The sequence below is a fragment of the Mastigoproctus giganteus genome, chromosome 9, assembly GCF_048544385.1.
Source record: "Mastigoproctus giganteus isolate SK-2022 chromosome 9, ASM4854438v1, whole genome shotgun sequence".
NCBI classification, from domain to species: domain Eukaryota; kingdom Metazoa; phylum Arthropoda; class Arachnida; order Uropygi; family Thelyphonidae; genus Mastigoproctus; species Mastigoproctus giganteus.
In genome coordinates, this window is record NC_143583.1 from 31,517,151 (window position 1) to 31,542,708 (window position 25,558).

At 37.5% G+C, this 25,558-nt stretch overlaps 1 protein-coding gene across 1 annotated transcript in view; it reads left to right on the forward strand.

Annotated features, from left to right (window-relative positions):
* The window catches only part of LOC150080133 (uncharacterized), a 348,537-nt gene that overhangs the window by 228,394 nt on the left and 94,585 nt on the right, over positions 1-25,558 (forward strand). Inside the window, exon 14 of the mRNA XM_090380622.1 lies at positions 11,791-11,911. Within this exon, the coding sequence (XP_090236748.1) occupies positions 11,791-11,911 (121 nt within the window). The remainder of the gene's footprint in view (positions 1-11,790; positions 11,912-25,558) is intronic.

Genomic DNA, 25,558 nt, shown 5'->3' on the forward strand with positions numbered 1-25,558 from the left:
GTGATCATTTCTTTGCAAGTCTGGTCTGGTCATGATTTCCATTTAAATTCAGTTTAACAATGAATTTTAATAAGATTAATAAATTTTATTGATTAATTGATGATACTATACTAAGCTAACAGATTCCTAATACAGTGGTACGTATTACACTATCTAGATTTATGTTATACCCAATGGCTTCAGTTCGAGATATACGTTACGCTACTTCGTATCGATCTATACAATGATGGTAAGTTCAACAATTCTGGTGCCAACACCGGTACGAGCGATGAGTCGTAAATTACAAAAATCACTAGTTAAATTAAAAAAAATAAGCTATAAATATTAAATGCTACTAAGCCTGTGTACTATCTTTGTAGAACAGAATGTAGTATGTTCATTAACAAAGAATATGGTAAAAATAACAAAACTACTTATCGTTTACAGCAGCCGAAAATACATCAACTGTTCACCTCCTCTATGTGGCTTAAAATAAATTTTTCTAGTACTCCACTCCTCCTGGCATCTGGAAGTCTAGTTTTTTCTGGCTTCCCTACTCAAGAGACTTTGCCATGTAGTGGTCAGAAACATTTTTTTGGATGATGACATTGATGTTACTAAAGACATTTATTTTCAATATAGAAATAATATCAAAATTAAGAAATGAGTGGGAATGCATCACTCTTCATCACAATCTGATTACCCTGCAACTTTGCCATATAGTAGTTCGAAATTTTTTTTGGATAACAAGACTAATGTTACTAAAGTTAATTTATTCATATTATCTAGTATATATTCTGTATAATCAGAATTAAGAACTGAGTGGTGTTCTCCATTCTTTATGACAATTTGATTGGTGCTTATTCAAATTTGACAGTTTGAATTTTATTCCCTGTTGAAACTGTAAATCCAATTATTCTTTTTGTCTTTATATGTTTAATTTTGTTCTGTATATTTGTAAATCTTGAAAATAAATATAATATTCATTTGATTGATATGAAAGATAAAAAATAAGATCAGACAAAGTTAAAAAAATGCACGCACACACACACACATGCAAATATGATAGACAAGAGACAAGCAGCTTTGGCTTATGAGAAATTGAATTCCAACAGATGTGACATTTGTGCTTCAGTTTGAGGGACTTTTTTTTTTTTTTTTTAATTAAAACCCCAAACACGAGAGGTATTAGAACCTATAGTACTTAGTACTGTGCATGGGTTCAAGGTTGAGAAGATGAAAGAAGATATTTGTTGACATTAGGCTTGCACTTCTGTAGACGTAATTTTCAGAAATGTGGATGAAGGAAGGTTGTTCCAGAAAATGGCAGTTGAATGAATAAACGAGGAAGATGAAAAGTTGGTTTTGTGAGTTTGAAATTGAACAGTAAATGGATGTTGGCTGGTGGCGGCATGTGCTTGGACTGTTTTGAAAGAGAGAGCAGGAATTATAGAAGCCAATTCAGAAGAAAAGTGCCCATGGAAGTATTTATAGAAAAGGCGTGCAGCAGAAGCAGTACGACTATAAGATCACTGAGTATCACTGAGAATGAAAACAAAAACCAAGTTTTTTAGATGCAAAGGAAGCAATATTTGTAATGTGCTTGTGCCAAGAGAGATTAGAAGTCAGGGTAATCCCAAAAGAGAGATACCATCTTACCTAGAAATCGGATTGTGATCAACGATAAGCATAGGAGCAGAAGAATCCTTTTTGCAAGATATAAGAAAAGAGTGAGTTATAGAAGGATTGAAATCAACTAAGTTGTCTTTGCCCTACTGGAGAATTACCTGGAGATCGACATTTAAGGGATTGGTAGCGGATATTCGAGAAGTTGAAGCTGATTGAGCAGGGCAATTCTCAAACTGGTAAGTGGAATGCAATGTGCTATCATTATCATTAGTAGAGGCATTTGATGCAAGAAAGCAAGCTTATGCAGCATCAGCCAAAAAAAAAAAAAAAATAAAAAAAATAAAAAATAAAAAAAAATAAAATAAAAAATAACCACTTCCACTTCACCCCTCTGTTCGTTCGAAATACCTGTCCAGCTGAGCCTTAAACTTATTTAGGCTATCAACTTCCACGACAAGGGATGGAAGTCTGTTCCACCAACCAATCACCCGCTGGCTAAAGGCAAATTTCCGCACGTCTATCCTACATCTGTCTTTCCTCAATTTGAATTTATGCCCTCTCAGGTGATTATTCTGAGCAAGAGGAAGAATCCCATCAGCATTGAGAATGCTCAAACCATTCAAGGCTTTATACACCTCTATCAGATCACCTCGCCTAGTCTCCAGACACTGTAATTTGCAAAACTTAAGCCTTTCTTCGTAAGAGCACCCTTTGTTTCATTCACTAATCTTGTTGCCCTTTTCTGTACTCGTTCCAGCAGCTCTACATCCTTCTTGAAATGAGGCCTCCAGGCCTGTATACAGTACTCTAGGTGTGGCCTGACCATTGCCTTATACAAGGGAATAATCACCTCCTTATCCCTGCTAGAAAAATTCCTATATATCATTGACAATATACCATGAGCTACTCTTGCAGCCCGTCTGCACTGCTCAGAGAACTTCATATCTGCCTGCACAACCACCCCTAGGTCCCTTTCATTCTCTACCACTGTCAGTGTAGTACCACAGAGTTGATACGTTGCTCTGGGAGTTGCTGTTTCCCATATGAAGTACTTTACATTTGTCAATGTTAAACTTCATTTGCCACCTCTCAGCCCATCTGCTCAACCTTTCCAGATCCTGTTGCAGTAGCATAGTGTCAGTAGTGTCCTTGACAACCCTGCCAACCTTCATATTGTCTGCAAACTTAGACATTAAGCTTGATATACCATCATCAGTATCATTTATAAATATAGAAAACAATAATGGACCCAATACTACTGAACCCTGAGGGACACCACTAATAACATTAGTCCACGATGAGCAGTGTCCATTGATTACCACTCTCTGTCTTCTTCCCCTCAACCACCACTTTATGCATAGCAGCAATTTGCCTCCAATGCCACACTGCTCCAACTGCTCCAATCATCAGCAAAATACTAGTGTCCTTGAGGGACACCAGTATTAGTAGAGAAGATAGAAAACAGAGAACCAGCGAGCGGTCAGAGAGAAACTGGATAATCAATTACAAAAAATAGTGGGCAAACCATAAGATGGAAGTTTTGTTTAGAAGAGAAATTGAATTCCAACAGATGTGACATTTGTGCCAAACAAGATCAAAAGCCTTTGAGATGTCAAGAGCAAATGCTTGTGTTTCATCAAACTTTTCTGTTGAATTTGTCCATAAATGGGTAACATAAGCCAGAATATCACCTGGGGATTGACACTGATGGGATCCATACTGGCGATCGTTGATCAGATGGAAGGTTTCTAGATAGTTTAAGAGTTGGCAGTTAATTGATATCTCCATTAATTTTGAAAGAGTAGAAGTAATTGCAATGGAATGATAATTGGGTGGGAGAGATTTGTCACCCTTTTTAGGAACTGGCTGGATATGAGCAAATTTCCAAGCAGAAGGAAAAACACCTTTAGAATAAGAAAGGAAAAAAGGTGGCAAAGAACAGGAGTAAGTTCAGGAGCGCAGGTTTTGAGAACAAGAGTAAAAATACCATCAGGAGCTGGACCTATTGTTAGCATCAAGATTCATCAAAATCTTTCTGACATCCTTTTAACGGAAGACCACAGGAGGCATTGAATGGAGCATGCTGGGAATGGTGGGAGGTGTTTTTACCCAGATAATTAATACATAAGTTGGAAGAAAAATGGGATGCTATTATTTCGCTTTATCCTTGGCTGAAGTGACAATAGAACCATCTGGTTTTGACAGAGGTGGAGCCGAGATGGGCAAAAGTTGCGGCCAATAGCTTTGGCAAGAGACCAGAAGGCTTGGCTACCATTAGGGCAAGAAGCAAGTTTTCTACTCTTAGCCTGTTCAAAATCTAGTTTGGACTGATTAATAACTGGTTTACAATTGTTGCGAGCTCTGGTGTTGGCAGAAAATGAAACTGAAGAAATGGAAACAAGCCAATTATGATATGAACATTTTTCTCTTGAACAGCCATAGCACAATTATTGGAAAATCAAGGTTTAGATAAAGGATGAGATTTTAAGGTGTAATGTGGAATAAAGGATTCCATTCCTACAAGAATAATGGAGTAAAGGATTCCATTCCTACAAGATCTGAGCAAACGTTGACATCAGAAGCTTTGAAACAGTAATCTCACGAAGGAAAAGAAGAAAAGAAATCTCACAGGTCATACCAATTTGCATTCTTGTAATGCCCAACAACACGAGGTTGGCAATAGTCATGAGATAAAGGCTCCATTGGAGAAGAGACAATCATCAAGTTGTGATCTGAGGTGCCTAAAGGACCAGTCACTTTGACCGTGTACTTAGAAGGGTTGTTTGTGAGAAAAAGATGAAGTGTGTTGTCTGTATGGTTAGGATTGTTTGGTATTCTAGTAGGTAAATTAATCTGTGAGAAGTCCTTAGTAATTACAGAAGCCTCAACGTCTTGACCAGCTGGGTATGTGTGACTAGAAAATGGAAGCAAACTGGAGTTGTGAACATTAATATCACCAGAAAAATGATCTCACTGTTAGGAAAGTTGGCTGGAGAAAGTGAAGTTGCAAAGAGAGGAAGTCAAAGTGTTCCAAGTGATTAGTGGAATTGGAAGAATGGTAAAAACAACAGATGAATTTGATAGAATGAGGTAGAGAGATTTTAAGTCAGAGAAGGTCGAAAAGTGGTGATTCCAAATTACCAAGTCTCTGACAGGGAATATTGGAATGGTCATATGCACAAGTACCACCTTTGAGGCGGAAAGGAATCATACAGCAAATAATTTCGGCAACTGAGGTGAACAGTGGTTGAATCAACCGATAACTGAGATTCTGTTAGAAAAAGTACATGGAGTTTGGCAGACTGTAAGTGGAAATGGACATTATTGAGTTTAGAACTGAGACCACGTATATTTGTGAAATGAACTAGGAAGTGTTTGGGAGGTTTAGATCTTTTCGTAGATAAATTTGCTCTGTTAGTTTGACAATTCTTGGTGTATTCAATAATAAGAAAAAGTGTGGGGGGGGGGGTCAGACTGTATGAAGTAATGGAATTTTTGGATATGGCGTACATATGGTAAGAATATACCCAGATCCATGACATAACGTGGCCTTGACAATGCCCCTCCCCCTGCATACACACTACTTGGACTTCTTCCGGTCAATATCTCGCAGAGTAGATGCCCTGTTGGATGTAATTTTTCAACATTTCCACTCTTTTTGAATCCCCACTGTTGACTCACTAGTCAAAAAAATAAAATAAAAAATTAATGAGAAATCCCTGTATTTTATTTTGTTGGGAAATTCCCGCATTACGTTTTGTGCTATTGAACTTGTACTTGTTGAACTTCTGGATAAATCTAGATTTCAAAGTTTTATTACTATTGGGTAGCACACCAGGTCATCCAAGTTATGTTCCTGTTATCCCAGTACCGCCACAGTTGTACTGGGTTAATACAGTTTCTTTCATTTAGCCGTTAGATTAAGGCATTATATCCACCTTTAAAACTCATTCCATCAGAAAATCGTTACAATGGATTTTGGGAAAAATTGATTCTGAATCTATTGAAGTAATGGAGGCATGGAAACATTTCTCAATTGTGGACTGTATCAGAATCATAGCTTTATTGCTGAAAGAAGTAAAACCGTCAACGTGAAATATGTGTTAGAAAAATTATGGCCAGAGTCAGTTCATTCAGGAAATATGATCGAACCAGCAGAAATCGGAATCGGTACGATAGTAGAACTTGCTATTTCGCAACAAGGGGAATGTTTTGATGATATGACTAATGAAGCCCTCGTGGTTAGCACAGTTGATAGAATTGCCCTCCTCCCCCCCATACCGGCTGGGAAATACCTGAGTTTTAATCCCGTTGATGATGGGTGAAATTTTTATGGGTCTTTTTCACAACGTGGCTGAATTAGTCGGGTTTGGGCAAGGGTAGCATGGTTTTTTTCTCCCAGAAACTTGGGATTTTCGTAAAGCAAAACATCGACCTCAGGACACACACAGTTTATAGACAATATACACAGAGTAACATGGCCTCTTAGTCACTGATATTCCTGAAAAAAAAAAAAAAAGATATGATTACTGAAGGCGTTCAATAATTACTGGTAGAAAAAGAAGCTGGTGTAGCAGATTTGGTGCAAATGGCATCGGAGGTAAAATCAAATCAATTCAGATGATGATTTCGCAGATAAAATTCTAAATTTCTAAATTTTACACTAAAAAGCATAGGGGAAGGCATAAAGTTAGCCAAGCAATTATAATCTTATTTTTTGAATGCAGAATCTTAATGAAAGGAGCCCAAAATTCAAAAGGGAGTTTCAAAAATGCTTAGTTCCATATGATGAAATTCACAAAGATTTATCAAGCAAAAGCAAACAAACCCAGATTACTGATTTTTTTAATGAACAGAAGATACACGAAATCTAGAATGGTGTATTTTTGTTATTTTTGGAACATAATCCTCCTTTTTTGTACTTTTTCTTAGGCCCGTATAACACAGTTTCACACAGCACAACATTTTACTCGAACCTAATAACTCTGTTATACGAGGGTTACCTGTATACTGTCTTGGAGGACATATTCCTCCAGAATAGTTTTAATTATCAATGAACAATCAGAGTACCTCATAGCATAAGATTGATTGACATCATCAGACATTCTGCTTGTGTGGTGTTTTCCACAGAGGCCTAATGTACAATTGCTAAAGAACTACTGAGGCTGGCCCTGTAGCAATATGGCTGACACTAAGGCAGTATATGTGGCTATGGAATATGAAAATTACTTCATTGTTGATTGGCTCCTTTCTTTTTAATATGACTGCTTTTTTTTATCACCATCATTATTATTATTGTTTTTTAAACCATGGTGCTTGACTTTTTGTAGGTAGCAGCTAGCTTTAGAACAAATGTTGATCCCTTTTATCTGATTGCATAAGAAAATGTGTATTGATTAGAGAGTTATTTATGCAATTCAGTTGGTGTTTCATGCTTAGAAGAATTTGTACAGTTAATGAAAGGGCAATAAGTAAAAAATTTCTACTATACATGTGCATGACAAAAAACAGAAGCATATGTATGCACTCTGATTTTAATGCAAAAGAATTATCTCCTCTCCACCTTAAATGATTATTTACGTTTTTTCACTTTTGATGTAGCTTGCTTTTTCAATGAAGTCTTTACTTTAGTCCTGTGAAGGGTGGGTTTTTAAAAGGAATGTAGACTGTCCATTGGACATCATGTCACATAGGGATTTCGTAGCCAGTATGGTGTTATAAATCTGTTTAGTTGGTTTTGTCCCTTTCAAAATTTGTGCAGTAGAGATGCAATCGTTCTTATAGTCCTGGCATATCACAGCATTTGTAGACATGTGAATTGCAACTTGTGTTGCAATTCACATGCAGTACACAGAGCAATCGAGAAGTCACACAACCCAAAGTTCAAGTGATTGTATGTTTGCCTGAAAATGATGCGACTTGCCTTTTTTTTAGCTGGCTTCAGAAGGATGCTGTTAAGCATAAAGGTCACTGCACGTGGAGTAACCTGTCCAGGTTGTTTTATTTTTTTAAACAAATGGAGCAGAGTAAGATGCCATTTTCTCAAGTACAGTGTAAGTCCATCACCAACTGCAACTTTTCACATGTACAAGTGATCAAAGAGTGTAACAGAAAATATCCATATGTTGCAATTCCTTATAAGATGAAAACAGAAAGACTTTTGGATCATTTTTATGAAAGCAGAATTTTTCACAAGAAACGGAGTGGAAGAGACAGTCTGTTTTGACACTAAAGTGGATGAAATGACTTCAGAAAGACTCAGGAACTCATGGTCTGTGAAAATAATCTACGCATTAGATGAGCAGAAGACCAAAGTTGCAACAGCAACTTTGGTCTTCTGCAATTGGCAATATTAGTCTTTTGCTGCTGTGCAAAGCCACCTTCAAATATGGGGGGGGGGAAGATTATATGTATGTATCCATGAAAACATGCCCATTTTTAAAATATTGTAATCACAATTATGTTGTGTGTTAATAAGGTAAGATGATATATTATTCTATGACTACTTGCTTGTTCTGCCAGTTACTTAAGAAATCAAGCTGTTTAATCTTGATTGCATAGCTTCTCAATCACCCTATCCATCTACAGCAAAACCTTGCTACAAACTCGGTTTATACAAAGTATTCATTTATATGAAGCACATACAATTCCCCTGAGAAAGATAGGCTTTTCTATGTAAATATATTTGTTTATTGCAAAATTCGGTTAATATGTATTACAAAGTTCTTTTTCACCCCCATGAGAAATAAATATTGTTATTTTGTACGTTTAATACAAATCTTGGCACAGTTGTCCGATTATTGCCTCTGGCCAGCCAGATCCCTGCTTCCTGAAGGATGGCACCGACTTGTTACAATTTACTTTTGTGTAAACAAAACCAGTTTATAGTAGCTACAACTTAAGTGCACTCTGATAAACATTATTATGAAGGATGAGATGTTAAATTAACAAAGAAATAAAAATAGTTTTTCTAAGTTGTTTACTCCCTCACTCTCCATAGGAAAAGGTCAGTTGTAATCATTACCAGTTCAAAGAGTCTTTTGCTACAGTATAATCTATTTTTTATGCCATTTTTATCTGAGCTAATGTCTTCTTTTGGAATTCCTCTTTAAATTAATTTAAAGTTTGTTTATATTAAATCTCATCTAGTAGTGTTATGGTGACAAAACATAAATGGACAGAATTAAGCCTGGAACTGAAATTGAAAATTATACAAGAAGCTGATAGGATGGAAAGAAGCAAAACAGACATTACAAAGGAATACAACATTCCTTTACTTACTTTATCTACAATACTGAAAACCCATAAAAAAACTTGAAGTGCATAACACTGGTGCAGTGATAAAAAAACAGGAAATTAATTTGTGATTCAAAACACGAGGAGCTTGAAACAAAACTTTTCGAGTGGTACCAACAAATGTGTGCATCTAATTAGCAAATAACAAGTCCAATTTTGCAAGAAAAGGAAAATTATCTAGCTCAGCAACATGGAATTAGCAACTTCAAATGCAGCAGTGGTGGGCTCCAAAGATTTACGAACAGGAATAACTTGGTTTCGTGAACTGTTTGTGGCAAGTCTGGATTAGTCAACAAAGAAAGGCTACAGACTGGTCGTGTTCTGTACTGTCCATTCTTGAAAAATATGAGGCAAAGAATAATTTTAATCTTGACTAGACAGGTTTATTTTATAATTTTCTGCAAAACAAAACATTTGCTGTTTGAGGAGAGTCTTGTCATGGTGGAAAATTAAGTAAAAAAAGACTGTTCTGTTATGCTGCAATTCAGATGGCAGTACAAAACTATGCCCACTTGTGATTGGTAAGTTTTCCAAGCCAAGATGTTTTAACCCCTTCACGGATTATCCCAAGATATCTCGTTTTTAGTTTTAAAAGTTATTTGGAACTACATGAAATATCTCGGGATACAATAATACCTGAAACAAACAACAATGCCTTCAAATTTAGGACTGAAATGTATTTTCTCTGACATTTATCTGGCTAATTTTGCATTAGGCAGGTAAATCCCGAGTTTTTTCAGGATTTTCTTACGACTGGCTTTCATTTTACTTATATTGTACAGCAATGTCAAGGCGCCTCCATAGCCAGGTGAGCAGGAGCAGCAGTGCATAGCACATGCTTCTTGATTAGACCGGGGTTCGAGCCCGTGACCACCAAATACGGAGGAAAGGTCAGGGAATGACCACCGCATATACCCGGAGCAATATGGCCTTAGTTGCTAATGCTCCTAAAAACCAAATAACAACAGCAATGTCAGAACAGTAGCATGCATTCCTGTGCTGCCAGTAAGCAAAATATAATTTGCTATCCTAAATGCAGAATACTGAACCCACGAAAATAATTCACAAAAACAATATCGAAAAATATTTCGGCGTCCTCTTGACCTGCTGCCCGTAAGCGATGCTTATCTTGCCTGTCCACTTGTGGCGGCTGTGTGTCAGAATGTAGTTAGTTTGCGATTACTGCTTGTGCATTCCACTTGATTTTTTAAATTTATTTATATAATGAGTAATGAAGACTTTTTCTGTGCCTTTCTTTTAGCTCCAGCGCTTATTTATTAAAAAAATCTGTATAATTTGCACACTTTTTGGCGTACACGAGATAACTCAGGATAGCCCAAATGGGTTAATTACTCCCATGTATTTTCTACGAAAAAATTAATGAAAAACACAAAAACTATACAATGAGTATTCGCATGATGCATACTTTTAATCTGTAAAATAAAAAACGTCTATCCGTTATGGCACATTTTCCGGAAAAAAAGATGTTCCGGGAAGGGGTTAAAGAAGTGAACCAACTTCACTCTGATTATGAGGCCAATAGAAGTGCTTGGCTTATGGCTGAAATGTTTCAGTCTTGGTTATCAAACGTGAACAGAAGAATGGCTTCAGAAAAAAAGGAACATTTTGATGATTCTAGATTGTTGTACAGCACATTCTGTTGAGATGCTTAAGTTGACAAATATACAGCTGTTGTTTTGTAATCCGTTACCCAGTTTTATGCAGCCACTGGGCAGATAAATTCCGAGTTTTCTCAGGATTTTCTTATGCCTGGCAGCAAACGACTGGCTTTCATTTTGACTAGACACTGGATCAAGGCATTATTTATAACCTCCAGAGAGCATATAGATCCGGCCTGATAAGGTATTTGATCTGCAATGTAGAAGGAGGGAACAATTTGCAGCCAAATTGGAATGTCTTGGATGCAATCCATAACCTTGTTATTGCTTGGGACAGTATTGCATCAAGTGTAGTAATCAACTGCTTCAGAAAGAGTGGCTTTGGAGAGAATATCATTGAAAAACATAATCCAGCTGACGAATGTTGATAGCAACATTGAGGAATGGGGGAATTTGAAGGAGCATATGGATTTCGTTGGCAAATATGAAAAGTTTAGCAGCTTGAGCACCAGGCAAAACAGTGATGTTTTTGTTACCAGCGACAGCGAAAGTGAAGAAGCGCGTGCGCACACACGCACACTACCATCTAAAAAGATGTCCAAAATGCATTGAGCATAATAGAGGATGTGTTGGCCTGCAGTAACATTGATAAAGAAACAAGTATTGCATTTGATAATGTCTGTGCTGTAGTTAAAATTGCATATAGGACAAAAACTGTGCAAAGAAAATTGGATTCTCTCTTTAAATTAGATTCATTTATCAAAAAGTTAATGGATTGTATGTCTCCTTTTATATTAAGATTAATTCTTTTTACTGTGTTACTAAAATAATGTATATCAAAATATATACTGTACAATATTTTCATTTCCATTAATTACTTTATTCTTAGTTTATCTTACAAATAAAAATAAAATCTTTAAGTGTGTTACTCCTATTACTGTATTGTTCGAGAGGGCCTTTTTTATTATTTTATTTTATTCATTTAAATTAAAATTTTAAAATTTATTTTTGATATTATTATTTATTATTATTCTTAGATATATAGTATGTGCCAAAAAAAAGAAAAAGAACACCACAGAAAATTTTGACTCTTTTGGAGAACCTTGTTATTACAAAACGTGAAAATTTCAGGCCCTTGAACTTTGTGTTAACAAGATTAGACTGTAATAAAAGAATTATATTGATTCATGCTATAATTACCATTCTGTTTTTTATAGGTATTATTGAAACTTATGTAATTTTGTCTTTTTTTTTTCAAAAATATTAGGTATGTCCCAAATGTGTCAAGTGTAAAAGTTGTGGTACACCATCCCCTAGTGGAGTTACAGGAATATTATGGAACTTTGATTTTTCTTTATGTCAAGAATGCTCTGCACTAATGGATCGAGGTATGTTCATGTATATTCATTTCAAAATGGTGGTAGTAGTAGTAGTAGTAATAATGGCAAATGATGCAAGAAAGCAAGCTTATATAGCATCAGCAAAAAAAACCAAAAAAAAAAAAAAAAAAACACCATATACAGTTCACTCATCTGTACTCTCCAAAAATGTTTCTAGTTCTTTCTTGAATTTATTCAACCCATCCACTTTTGCAACAACAGATGGAAGCCTGTTTCAACAATCCACCACTTGCTGGCTGAAGGCAAACGTATGCATATCTATCCTGCAACCATCCTTCCTCAACTTGAATATATGTGCACTCATGTGTGTAGTCTCAGCAAGTGGAAGAATGCCATTAACATTTAGTTTACTCAAGCCATTCAAGGCTTTAAACACCTCAGTCAGATCTCCCTGCGGGTGCCTAGTTCAAGATGCTACAATTTGCAGAACTGAAGTCTTTCTAGGTAAGAGCATCCTTTTCTTCCCTTCACTAGTCTGGTTCCCCTTCTCTACACTCATTCCAGCAGTTCTAATGCAGAGAACTAGAAAATGCATATATTATTATGTGTATGTTTTTGTTAATACTCCATTTATAATAAGACAGAAGGAGGATAATTTTATTTTCTGTATTATATTCTATTTTATGTTGAAAATGTTATAACATGAATTTTAAATCCAAGCATTCCAACTTTTCTGGTTTTGTTGGAATTTTTCTAGTATTCATATGGTTTTTTTGGCTTTCAAGCAATTGTATTATACTACAGTGGCTTTACAGCAGTTTATTATGCTACACAGTAAATGGTACAGAAAGCTATAAGTATACCCATTACTCCCTTGTGTAGAAGGTCACGAAACCAAAACCTACAGGCACAGGCAGTGACATGATATTTTTTTTCTGTATTTTGATCACATTTGTGGATTTTATCTTTTACACTATGTTATGTTTTATGTATTGATGTGGTCTTTAAAGTTACTTTGAGGCAGTTCTACTGATGTTGAGGAGAATATCACTCGTGCTCAGTATATTATTTTTGACAGTATACTTGAACAGTAGTGGGTCAGCAGGTTTTGTGTGATTTGTTCACTTGCACTTATTTAATTCTTTTAATTTGCCTTAAAATTATTTTTGGAAATATGCAGTTTGCCTGAAGATAGATTTCTTTTCTGTGAGTATTGTTTCTTCAAAGATATTGATGTCAGACACTACTATGAGTGGAGGGATGAACCCTTTCATTTTGTAGGTGGAGAAGAGTTAATTTTTATTCAAAGCATTCTTCAACACATCCATAATGTGCAGAATGGTACTTTGTTTTTGCGTTTGTGAACAGTTGCATAAATTTAATAGTTCACAAAAACAAAGTACCATTCTGCACATTATGAATGTTTTGAAGAATGCTTTGAATTAAAAATTTTTGAATGCATGCAAAGACTATTCTTTCCTGAGAGAGCGAGCTTTTAAAATGCACCTCCATTATGATGAAATATGCATGTATTTGGATAAGCTATATTAATCATTTTCTGGGATAGATTTAAATTTAAAAACTACAAGCAAGAAGCAGCAGTTGAAATTCTGTAACACAAGTGTATTGGCATGAGTGCAATTTTAATTCTAGTTTACAATGTTTATAGTGGACAGTTATTGATATTTCCCATTGATATTTATGAGTAAAATATGAATTGTATATTTCTAGTTACAGTACTTTATATTTAATGAATGGTTTTTGTATTTTTATCATTTTTTTTTTTCATTCTTATAATCCCTTCCCTAAGAGTATAACTTTCAAATAAAATATGCAGTCCACACTTTACTGCTCATTCAACCTTCAGCCTTCTCTGACAAAAGGTGAAAGGAAGATTAAACTTTGCTACTAGAAAAGTTTAGTATTTCATTGCCTCAAAAGACATATTTGGATTTTGTATCTTCTTCACTGCTGCAACTGATCCATATTGCTACTTTAAGCATTGAGTTCACTGGGACATACAATCCTCTGCACAATGGGAAGCATCCTAATGTCTTTTTGAAGAAAGCATTGGCATGGGGTGCTAATTAACACAAAGTTCAGCAACTGTAGAGAACCATCTTAGAAGAGGCTACAGGTACCAAGCGATTGTGACTGAGCGATTTCTCTGTGCTATTACTGCGATTTCCCAAAAGCGATTTATGGTTATTATACGTTCTTGTTATTAAATGAATAGATTTAATAAATCTATTCATTTAATAACAGCGCTTGTACAGAGTAAGAAAGGAAAGGCACTATTCTTTATTTTTCTTACTTCTATTACTAACACTTACTACTTTACGCTTGGTCACACCAGGCACTACTCTGGAAACCTTGGCAGGAAAGCTAATCTGACAAGGGCCAAAAGGAGCAAACATGGATCAAAATGTGTTTCCACCTCTAGAGACAGAGTTAGATATTGAACATGACACGTCACAACCCAAGAGGTTGAAAGCCACTTCCTCAGCAACAGATTTTCCTGCATTTCTTATGATGCACTTTTGCAGATCAGCCTCTCAGTGAGCTCTCTCTCTCTCTCTCTTATCCAGAAACACCTGGAAAGTCTTGCAGGATCTCCTAAGACAGTCAAGAGACTGCAATCAGGGGACCTACTAGTGGAGACAATAAACCATGGACATTCGGAGAAACTACTAAAACTTACAAACTTTGCTGGAATTCCAGTAACGGTTTCTCCACATGCAACATTAAATACATCCAAAGGTGTCATATCCATCTGGGATCTATTGAATGTCATGGAGGAGGAGATAACGCAAGAGCTTCGAGATCAAAATGTCATTGCAGTGAAAAGGATTATGACTAAAAAAGACAGTACACTCACACCTACAAGGAATATTATTCTCACTTTCAATATACCAAATCTACCACTATCGATAAAAGCAGGCTATCTGCTCTGCCGCATTAGGCCCTACATTCCTAATCCATTGAGATGTTTTAAGTGCCAAAAGTATGGCCACTCTCAAACGGGCATGCAGAGGAAACCAAGTTTGCCCCAATTGTGGGTCCTCTGATCGCACACAAAGTGATTGCTAGGCAAAAGAAATGGCCTGCCCCAACTGTAAAGGCAACCATCCTGCTTATTCAAGACACGCGACAAATGGAAAATTGAAAAAAGAAAATTGTGAAATATAAGATTGAAAATAAAGTAAGTTTTCAAGAAGCAAGGAAAGTAATTGCTCCCAGTATGACTTAAGTGTACATATGCCAGTATTGCGCAAAAATATCAATCAGTGGCCACCTAAACTGATGTTACAGTCCCTTCAAACACTTTAATCGTTGACTGGGGTTGGGCTATTCTCTCTCAACAACAGTCCAATATCCCTAAGCAGTTGAACCAGGCAAGTGATATTCAGGCAATTGATATTCAAGTCTTAACCGCTACTCTCCAGTTGGTTTCTGCACTTACAGTACCAGCTACATCTTCTTCTCCTCCCCCAGTGATTGCTTCTACATAGAATAATTGAAGCTCACATTTAAATAAGAATATCCAAGAAACATCTATGGATACAATTGACTCATCCAGACAGGAAGAACCGATCCTAGAAATATATGCAGAAGAAGAAATGGACACCGGTCTGCCATTCTTCTCAAAAAAAGACAAACCAAAGCCCTGAACGTCACAAGCCAGTCACATTAAAAAAACAGTCAGATACAGCTTCTTCTTCTACTAAACACCAGTAATGCCTTATACTCTACAACGGAATTGTAGAGGATTTCTTAGCAACCTTAATGATATTCAAGTCTTAATTAACCACTACTCACTGGTTGGTTTCTGTCTAAAGGAAACCTGTCTAACTCCTCAAATTTCCACCAACGTAAAGAACTATGTCATCTATCGACAAGATTGTAATACTTCAAATGCTGCCTGTGGGGGCCTGGCCATCAGCTCAAAGATCCCGACCAAGCAAATTGTTTTGCAAACTGAAATTGAAGTTGTTGATGTACATTTGATAACCCAGATTGCGTTAACACTAGTATCAGTCTATCTCCATCCAAGTCGTACCTTCTCTTACCAAGATTTTGAAAACCGGCTAATGCAATTTCCTTCCCCTGTCTGTCTCTTGAGTGATTTCAATGGCCACCACCTCTTATGGGGATCGACAAAATTTGGTACACATGGCCGCCTAATTGAAACCTTTCTGGATAAGCAAAACCTTACTGTTCTTAATACTGGTGCACCCACTCACATACAATTACCAACTGGAAAAACATCTGCAATCAATCTATCTTTATGCTCCCTGATTCTGTACCAATCATAGAATGGTCTGTTATGAATGATCCCATGGGCCATGACCATTTTCCGATTATTTGTGATCTGCTTACTGCAAAACCACCTTTAGCCAAACCCTGCAGGAAATGGAAGTTCTCTCAAGCCAACTGGATAAAATTTCAATCAGTTGCCACCCTGGATGAGCAATATATACGAACACAGTCGATAGATGAAGCCACAGATTATATCACTTCACACCTACTATCTGCAGCTAAATGTTCAATTCCATTGTTGAATCCCAGTCCTGATGGCACCTTAACTATTTGTGGAATGAAGACTGCACAGAAGCAAACAAGTTAAAAAATAAAGCATAGAATTTATTTTGTAGATCCCCAACCACAGCTAATCTTATCAACTACAAGAAGCTAAGGACGAAAGCAGCTCTCATTCAAAGGCAAGCCAAAAAAAAAAAAATCTTAAATTCGGTTTTCAGCTACCACAAACAGAAATACTAACTCTAGGTTAATATGGAAGAAAATCGGGCAGATTTCCAGCAAATTTCCAACCCCCCCCCCAACCAATTCTTTCATGGAATGGGCAGGAACTCTCTGCTCCTGAAGACATAGCAAATGCATTAGCATTAGTAGAGGCATATGATGCAAGAAAGCAAGCTTATATACCATCAGCCAAAAAAAAACACATCCCCTTCTCATTTCACAAATTCATACGCTCCAAATGTTTGTCCAGTTCTGCCTTGAATCTGTTTAAGCTGTCAATTTCTACAATGACAGATGGAAGTCTGTTCCACCAATCAACTACCTGCTGGCTAAAGGCAAACTTCTGCACATCTATCCTACAATTGTCTTTCCTTAGTTTGAATTTATGCCCTCTCAGGTGATTTTTCTGAGCAAGAGAAAGAATCCCATCGGCATTGAGCTTGCTCAAACCATTCAAGGCTTTATACACCTCAATCAGATCACCTCGCAAGTGCCTAGTCTCCAAACATTGGAATCTCTAAAACTTAAGCCTTTCTTCGGAAGAGCAATCCTTTGTTCCATTTATTAAACTTGTTGCCCTTCTATGTACTCGTTCCAACACCTCTACGTCTTTCATACAATAAGGCCTCCAGTCCAGTATACAGTACTCAAGGTGTGGCCTGCCATCACCTTATACAAGGGGATAATCACCTCCTTATCCCTGCTAGAAAAATTCCTGTATATCATTGACACCATAAGCTACTCTTGCAGACCATCTGCACTGCTCAGAAAACTTCAGATCTGCCTGCACAATTACCCCCCCCCCCCGGTCCTTTTCATTCTCTAATACGTTACTCTGGGGTTACTGCTTCCCATATGTATCAATGTTAAAATTCATTTGCCACCTCTCAGCCCATCTGCTCAACTTTTCTAAATCCTATTGCAGCAGCATATACAGGTAACCCTCGCTATTCGCGGGGGTTACGTTCATGAGAAATGCCGCGAATACCGAAAACGCGAATACTGAGTTATGGCTCCCATAGTAATAAAGGGGTTCCGTTCCAAAGTATGAAATATATAAGAAAAACTAGTCTAAAATTTTGTCTATGTATGTATTATATCTACCTTCATAATATGACTATATACATAGACAGTACATAGTGAAATGCAAGCATATGGCATCGAAATGAAAATAAGAAACAATTTAATATTAAATGTAATATTTATTAGAAATTTCAAACAAATCTTTCAAACCAGCGTCTTTGCTAGCTAAAAAACCTATACCGCCAGTGCTATCACCAGTTTCGCTAAAGCGTTGATAAGGAGTTTTGCGTTTTCACGAATGATGAGTGAATTTAACGGAATTTTATTTTGAGTTCGTTCTTCTATCCACAGATTTAAAGCTTATTCCATTTTTTCTAATTTAACATCACGAGTTACAGAGCAAATTTTTGAAGCAATTAGCGCGTTTTCACAGACACTACGGCGGATTTTTTCTTCCGATTTCTTGATTGATCGTACCGTTGACTCATTGATTTTATAATGTTTTGCCACTGAGGAATTAGAAATTTTATCTAATAACTCAATTTTATTCGCTAATGTCATCACCTTCTTTGATATTTTCACATTTCTCTTGTTATTCGTAGTGATATTTTTGTAGGGGTTAGAAAGAACTTGTCCACAACAAAGTTACTTCTTCCGTTAACACACTCGGAAAAAGTCTGTTTTTCACCGCAAAACGGTAGATTTATCACTTTTGTAAGCATATCAATTTATAAATTGATAAATTTATTCAATTTATAAGCATATAAATTAAAAGCAAACGACGAAACCTTCCATAACAAGCGCATAACACATATTGAACAAGGATTAGCGAGAAACTTTCACGCTCGCGATTTTGTCACCCCTCTCCCCCCCACCCACTGAGCGCTGTTTTGACCGGGAAAGATAATTTTAGCCACGCCCATGTTTTTTTATGGCGGAAAATATTAACGGCGCTTTAAAATTCACATTTTTTAGGTTTCATTTTATATTAAATCGGCGATCGCGAATACGCGAAACCGCGAATACAGATGCCGCGAATAGCGGGGGTTTACTGTATTGTCATTAGTGTCATCAGCAACCCTGCCAACCTTGGTATCATTTGCAAACTTGGACATTAAGCCTCATATACCATCATCAATATCATTTATAAATGCAGAAAACTACAATGGGTCACTGAACCCTGAGGGACTCTACTAATAACATTAGTCCACGAAGGGCAGTGTCCATTTATTACCACTCTGTCTTCTCCCCCTCAACCATCCCTTTATCTATAGCAGCAATTTGCCTCTAATACCGCACTGCTCCAATTTGTGCAGCAGTCTTCCATGTGCAACAGCATCAAAAGCCTTTCTAAGATCCAAATATATGATATCAAAGTTATTCCCTGCATCCAGTTGCTTTGTAACCACATCATAGTATCCAATCAAATTGGTCAGACTAGACTCCCCCCCCCCCCTTAACAAACCCATGCTGTGTCCGAGCTATAACTGATGTCTTGTTTAGACTTTAGTTATAGCTCGGACTCACTGGGCTGGGGGGGGCCTCACTGGCCAGTCATCAGTAACTGAATTGCATTAACTCTGCTGACATTGGCAATGTGGATAAGGAATGCAAGTGATGCTACTGTTGGTTTGAGAATCTAGCAATTAAAACCCTGTACATACCGTGAAAAGGGATACCCTGTCTTCAATCAGTGTGTGAGCATTCATCCAATTTTGAAAAATGTTCTATTGTGGCACTTTCATTTGTGGTGGAATGCTCATAGAAGGAGAAAGGGAAGGCTGAATGACATAGCTTTGTGCAAACTGCATGTGACAGAGGAGAGGTGAATCTGATTTTATGTAGTTGCATTCTGGCAGGCATATTATTTATGTTTAGAAAGAATGAGTAGTCAAAAGTTTCCCAGTTTTTAGTAATTTTTAAATGTTGATTTTAACAGTTGTTTAATGCTTATCAGTTTTTTTATGTAAATTTTATGTTATTCATTTATTGTGTTTATTAAGTTATCCTTCACCAATCTGAAGAGTAACCATTAAGGACAACTCTGCTTCCTTTCATGCAACCACCCTGCAATTCATCTTAGAATCTTACCCATGATTTCAACATGTTCTAAGCCTGCTTATACATTGTAACTTCTCATGAGGCACTGAGTCGTATGCTTTGCTAAATTCCAGATGACCAACTGAATTATTTCTTGCATTCACCTCATGAATAACTTTGTCAGAATAGCTGACCAGGTTAGTCAAACATGATTTTCCCCTTAACGAAACTATTTGTTTAGCTTCAGAATTCTATTTCTATCAAAAATCTGTTGCACTCTTTATCATTGCCTCCACGATTTCCCTACAACTGGAGTTAGACTTGATTGGCCTACAAGTAACCACTTCACTCGTAGAACTGTTTTTATGTGTATTGGTGATGCATTGATACTTCTCCAATACAAGGAATCTCTTCCTTGTCCAACAATGCCTTCAATAACCCCCTTTGATAACCCCTAATAAGATGGCATGAACTGTAGCTCTCAATCTGTTGTTGCCTTCATTTCATCCTTTGTTTGTCAAATGATGTGCAGGGCCATTATAGACAATGTTTGCTTGTTATTGCAATATAATTTAGTCCTTGGGTCTGTTAGGAGATCCAAGGACTCAATTGAGTGAATCATTTTTCAAAGGCTTAATATTTTTACAGGAAGTTCTTCCATTTTCTGTGCTTAGCACATGCTAAAATGACATGCCTATACTCATATTCTTGTGAAAATTTCTGTGAACAAGGCTATTTATTTTTGGATCAGAAATATAAAATTTGAATAAATTTTCGATTTTTGCCAATCTGATTCAGTTGCATTTATATTATGAAGACTGTTAAAGGAATGGCCATTTCTTGTTTTATTATAACACCTACATTACCATGTGATTGCAATAGCTTTTTTTTTTTTTTTTATATGAAAACCCCAAACAAGAGACGTATTAGAACCTATAGTACTTAGTACCATGCTTGGGTTGGAGGTTGAGAAGACGAAAGAAGATATTTGTTGACATTAGACTTGAACTTCTGTAGACTGTAACTTTCAGGAAATATGCATGAAGGAAGGTTGTTCCAGAAAACGGCAGTTGAATGAATAAACGAAGAGGATGAAAAGTTTGTTCTGTGAGTTTGAAGTTGGACATTAAATGGATGTTGGCTGGTGGCGGCACGTATTTGGACTGTTTTGAAAGAGAGAGAGTGGGAATTATAGTAGCCAATTCAGAAGAACAGTGCCCATGGAAGTATCTGTAGAAAAGGCATGAGACAGAGACTCCGTTAGAGAGGAGTCATTAATTAACCTAACTGCCCTCTTCTGAATGGAATCTAGAAGCCTGAGAGATGTTTTGGGGCACCGTCCCAGATGTGGGAACAATATTCATGGTAGGGTGGATTTGCGATTTGTACAGAATACTTTTCTTCCAAACAGCTGAACAGCTGTTTGGAAGAAAAGTAATGCCGAGAGCGAAAGAGAAAACCAAGTTTTTTAAATGCAGAGGAAGCAATATTTGTAATGTGCTTGTTCCAAGAGAGAGATTAGAAGTCAGGGTAATCGCCAAAAGAGAGACATCATTTTGTCTAACAATTGGAGTGTCACCCAAGATAAGCATAGGAGTAGAAGAATCCTTTTTGCAAGTTAAAGACAAGACTGAGTTTTAGAAGATTGAAATCAACTACGTTGTCTTTGCCCCACTGGAGAATTACTTGGAGATTGGCATTTGAGGAATTGGTAGTGGATATTCGAGAAGTTGAAGCTGATTGAACAGGGCAAGGTTTTTCAAGATGGAAAGTGGAATACAATGTGCTATCATCAGCCAAACCATGGATAGGATTTCCCGTCAATGGAAAAAGGTCATTAATATACAAGAGCAAAAGAGTAGAGGAAAGAACTGAACCTTGGGGACACCAGCATTAGTGGAGAAGTTAGAAGAAGACAGAGTGCCATCTACCATCACCCTCAGTGAGCGATCAGAGAGAAAACTGGATAACCAATTACAAAAAACAGTTGGCATAAGATGGAAGCTTGATTAGAAGACCTTTATGCCAAACACAATCGAAAGCCTTTGAGATGTCAAGAGCAACTGCTTGTGTTTCATCAAACGATTCCATTGAATTGAATTTTGGTAACAAGCCAGAATATCACCAGTGGATCGACACTGACGGAATCCATACTGGCGATCGTTGATCAGACGGAAGGGTTCCAGGTAGTTCAAGAGTTGGCGGTTAATTGATTTCTCCATTACTTTAGAAAGATGTTTGTTTGTTTGTTGGTTATTTGGAGCATTAGCAACTAAGGCCATATTGCTTCGGGAATATGCGGTGGTCATTCCCTGACCTTTCTGTATTTGGTGGTGACGGGCTCGAACCCTGGTCTAATCAAGAACCTTGTGCTACGTACTGCTGCTCCTTCCCACCTGGCTACGGAGGCACCACTTTAGAAAGAGTAGAAGTAATTGCTTTGGGACGATAATTGGATGGGAGGGATTTGTCATTTTTTTTAGGAACTGGCTGGATATGGGCAAATTTCCAAGCAGAAGGAAAAACACCTTTGGAATAAGAAAGTGAAAAAAGCCGACAAAGAAGAGGAGTAAGTTCAGCAGCACAGGTTTTGAGAACAAGTGGAGAAATACCATCAGGACCTGGAGCTTTCTTTGCATCAAGATTCATCAAAATCCGTATGACATCCTTTTGAAGGAAGACCACAGGAGGAATTGAATGAAGCGTGTTGGGAATGGTGGGAGGTGTTTTATCAAGATCATTAATACACGAATTGGAAGAAAAATGGGATACTTGTCATGGGATACAGGTCAGCTTTATCCTTTGTTGAAGTGACAATAGAACCGTCTGGTTATTGACAGAGGTGGGCAAAAGTTGCGGCCAATAGCTTTGGCAAGAGACCAGAATGCTCGGCTACCATTAGGGCAAGAAGCAAATTTTTTTACTCTTAGTCTGTTCAAAATCTAGTTCGGACTGATTAATAACTGCTTTAAAAGCTTTGCTGTAGGCAAAAAATGAAACTGAAGAATTGGAAACAAGCCAATTACAATATGCAACATTCTTCTTTTGAACAGCCTTAGCACATTTATTGGAAAACCAGGGTTCAGATAAAGGACGAGATTTTAAAGTGGAGTGTGGAATAAAGGATTCCATTCTTACACGAATAATTTCACTGACACGATCTGAGCAAACGTTGACATCAGAAGTTTTTAAACAGTAATCCAACCAAGGAAAAGAAGAAAAGAAATCTCGCAGGTCATCCCATTTTGCATTCTTGTAAGGCCAAACAATACAAGGTTGGGAATAGCCATGAGATAATGGCTCCATTGGACAAGAGACAATCACAAAGTTGTGATCTGAGATGCCTAAAGGACCACTCACTTTGACCGTGTACTTGTGAGAAAAAGATCAGGCGTGTTGGCTGTATGGTTAGGATTGTCTGGTATTCTTGTAGGCAAATGAACAATCTGTGCAAGGGCATTGGTAATTGCAAAAGCCTCAGCATCTCGACCAACTGGAGTTGTGAACATTAAAATCACCAAGGAAAATTATCTCACTGTTAGGAAAGTTGGTTTGGAGAAAGTCAAGTTGCAAAGAGAGGAAGTCAAAGAGCTCCAAGTGATTAGTGGAGTTGTGAGAATGGTAGAGATAACCGATGAATTTGACACAATGTGGTAGACAGATTATAAGCCAGAGAAGATTGAAAAGAGGAGATTCCAGATTACCAAGTCTCTGACAGGAAATATTGGTACGGACATATGCACAAGTACCACCTTTGAGGCGAAAGGAATCATACAGCGAATAATTTGGGCAACTGAGATGAGCAGTAGTTGAATCAACCGATAACTGAGATTCAGTTGAAAAGTCTGTACTTATTCTGGGTTCTGCATCTTCTGGAGACTCCTTTTCTAATCCTGAATCAGAGTCAAGTCCACAAGTTTCAGTTTCGTGTGGCTTTGGAACTGGCATTGCATCATTCTGAGGAAATGGCCTTAGAGCAGAAGTATGTTAGGATACTCTACTTTATGCTTGGATTTCCCAGAAAAACCACAATTATTGGTAACAATCATTTATGTGGTCGCGTGTTTTCAGCCAATCGCCAGAACAGCAAAAGGAATTGATTTATGAATACCTCTAAGCCAGCCTTAATGTAAGTAGATATTAATGAGAATATACACCGTGCTCCCATTTTATTAGGTACACCTACCTAGTAGCATGTTGAGTCTTCTTTAGCCTTCAAAACAACCTGAATTCGTCTAGGCATGGATTGAACAAGATGCTGAAAACATTGTGCAAGAATGGAGTACCATGCAGTTCCTTGAGATTCGATGGAGGTGTAGGCCTGCAGCAAACAGCCCTTTCCAGATCATTAGCATTAGCAGTAGTAGAGGCATTTGATGCAAGAAAGCAAGCTTATGCAGCATCAGCCAAAAAAAAAAAAAATAAAATAAATAAATAAAAAGTAACCACTTCCACTTCACCCCTCTGTTCGTTCGAAATACCTGTCCAGCTGAGCTTAAACTTATTTGGGCTATCAACTTCCACGACAAGGGATGGAAGTCTGTTCCACCTACCAACCACCCGCTGGCTAAAGGCAAATTTCCGCACATCTATCCTACATCTGTCTTTCCTCAATTTGAATTTATGCCCTCTCAGGTGATTATTCTGAGCAAGAGGAAGAATCCCATCAGCATTGAGCATGCTCAAACCATTCAAGGCTTTATACAACTCTATCACATCACATCACCTCGCCGGTGCCCAGTCTCCAGACACTGTAATTTGCAAAACTTAAGCCTTTCTTTGTAAGAGCACCCCCCTTTGTTCCATTCACTAATCTTGTTGCCCTTCTCTGTACTTGTTACAGCAGCCCTACATCCTTCTTCAAATGAGGCCTCCAGACCTGTGTACAGTACTCTAGGTGTGGTCTGACCATTGCCTTATACAAGGGAATAATCACCTCCTTATCCCTGCTAGAAAAATTCCTATATATCATCGACAATACACCATGAGCTACTCTTGGAGCCCGTCTGCACTGCTCAGAAAACTTCATATCTGCCTGCACAACCACCCCCAGGTCCCTTTCATTCTCTACCACTGTCAGTGTAGTACCACAGAGTTGATATTTTTTCTCTGGGGTTGCTGTTTCCCATATGTAGTACTTTACATTTGGCAATGTTAAACTTCATTTGCCACCTCTCAGCCCATCTGCTCAACCTTTCCAGATCCTGTTGCAGTAGCATAGTGTCAGTAGTATCCTTGACAACCCTGCCAACCTTCGTATCGTCTGCAAACTTGGACATTAAGCTTGATATATCATCATCAATATCATTTATAAATACAGAAAACAATAATGGATCCAATACTGAACCCTGAGGGATTCCACTAATAACATTAGTCTACGATGAGCAGTGTCCATTGATTACCACTCTCTGTCTTTTCCCCTCAACCACCCCTTTATCCATAGCAGCAATTTGCCTCCAATGCCACACTGCTTCCATCATCCCAAAGATGTTCAGTAGGATTGAGATCCGTGAACTGAGCAGGCCACAGCAGCAAAGAAAAGTCATTGTCATGTTCCTGGAACCATTCCATAGTGATTCGGACTTTGTGCACCGGCACATTATCCTGCTGGAAGTAACCATCTGACTGAGGATGATCTGTCAACATGAACGGATGCACTTGGTCAGCAACTGTGTTTAGGTACAATGTGGCATTCAGATGTGAATCTATGGGTATCGATGGTCCCATCGTTGCCAAGAAAACATTCCCCCACACCATAACACTGCCCCCACCACCTTCACAATAGTCATCAACATGATGGGTCCTTGGATTCATATTGTTTTCGCCAAATTTTGAGTCTTCCATCAACATTATGTACCAGGAACTTCG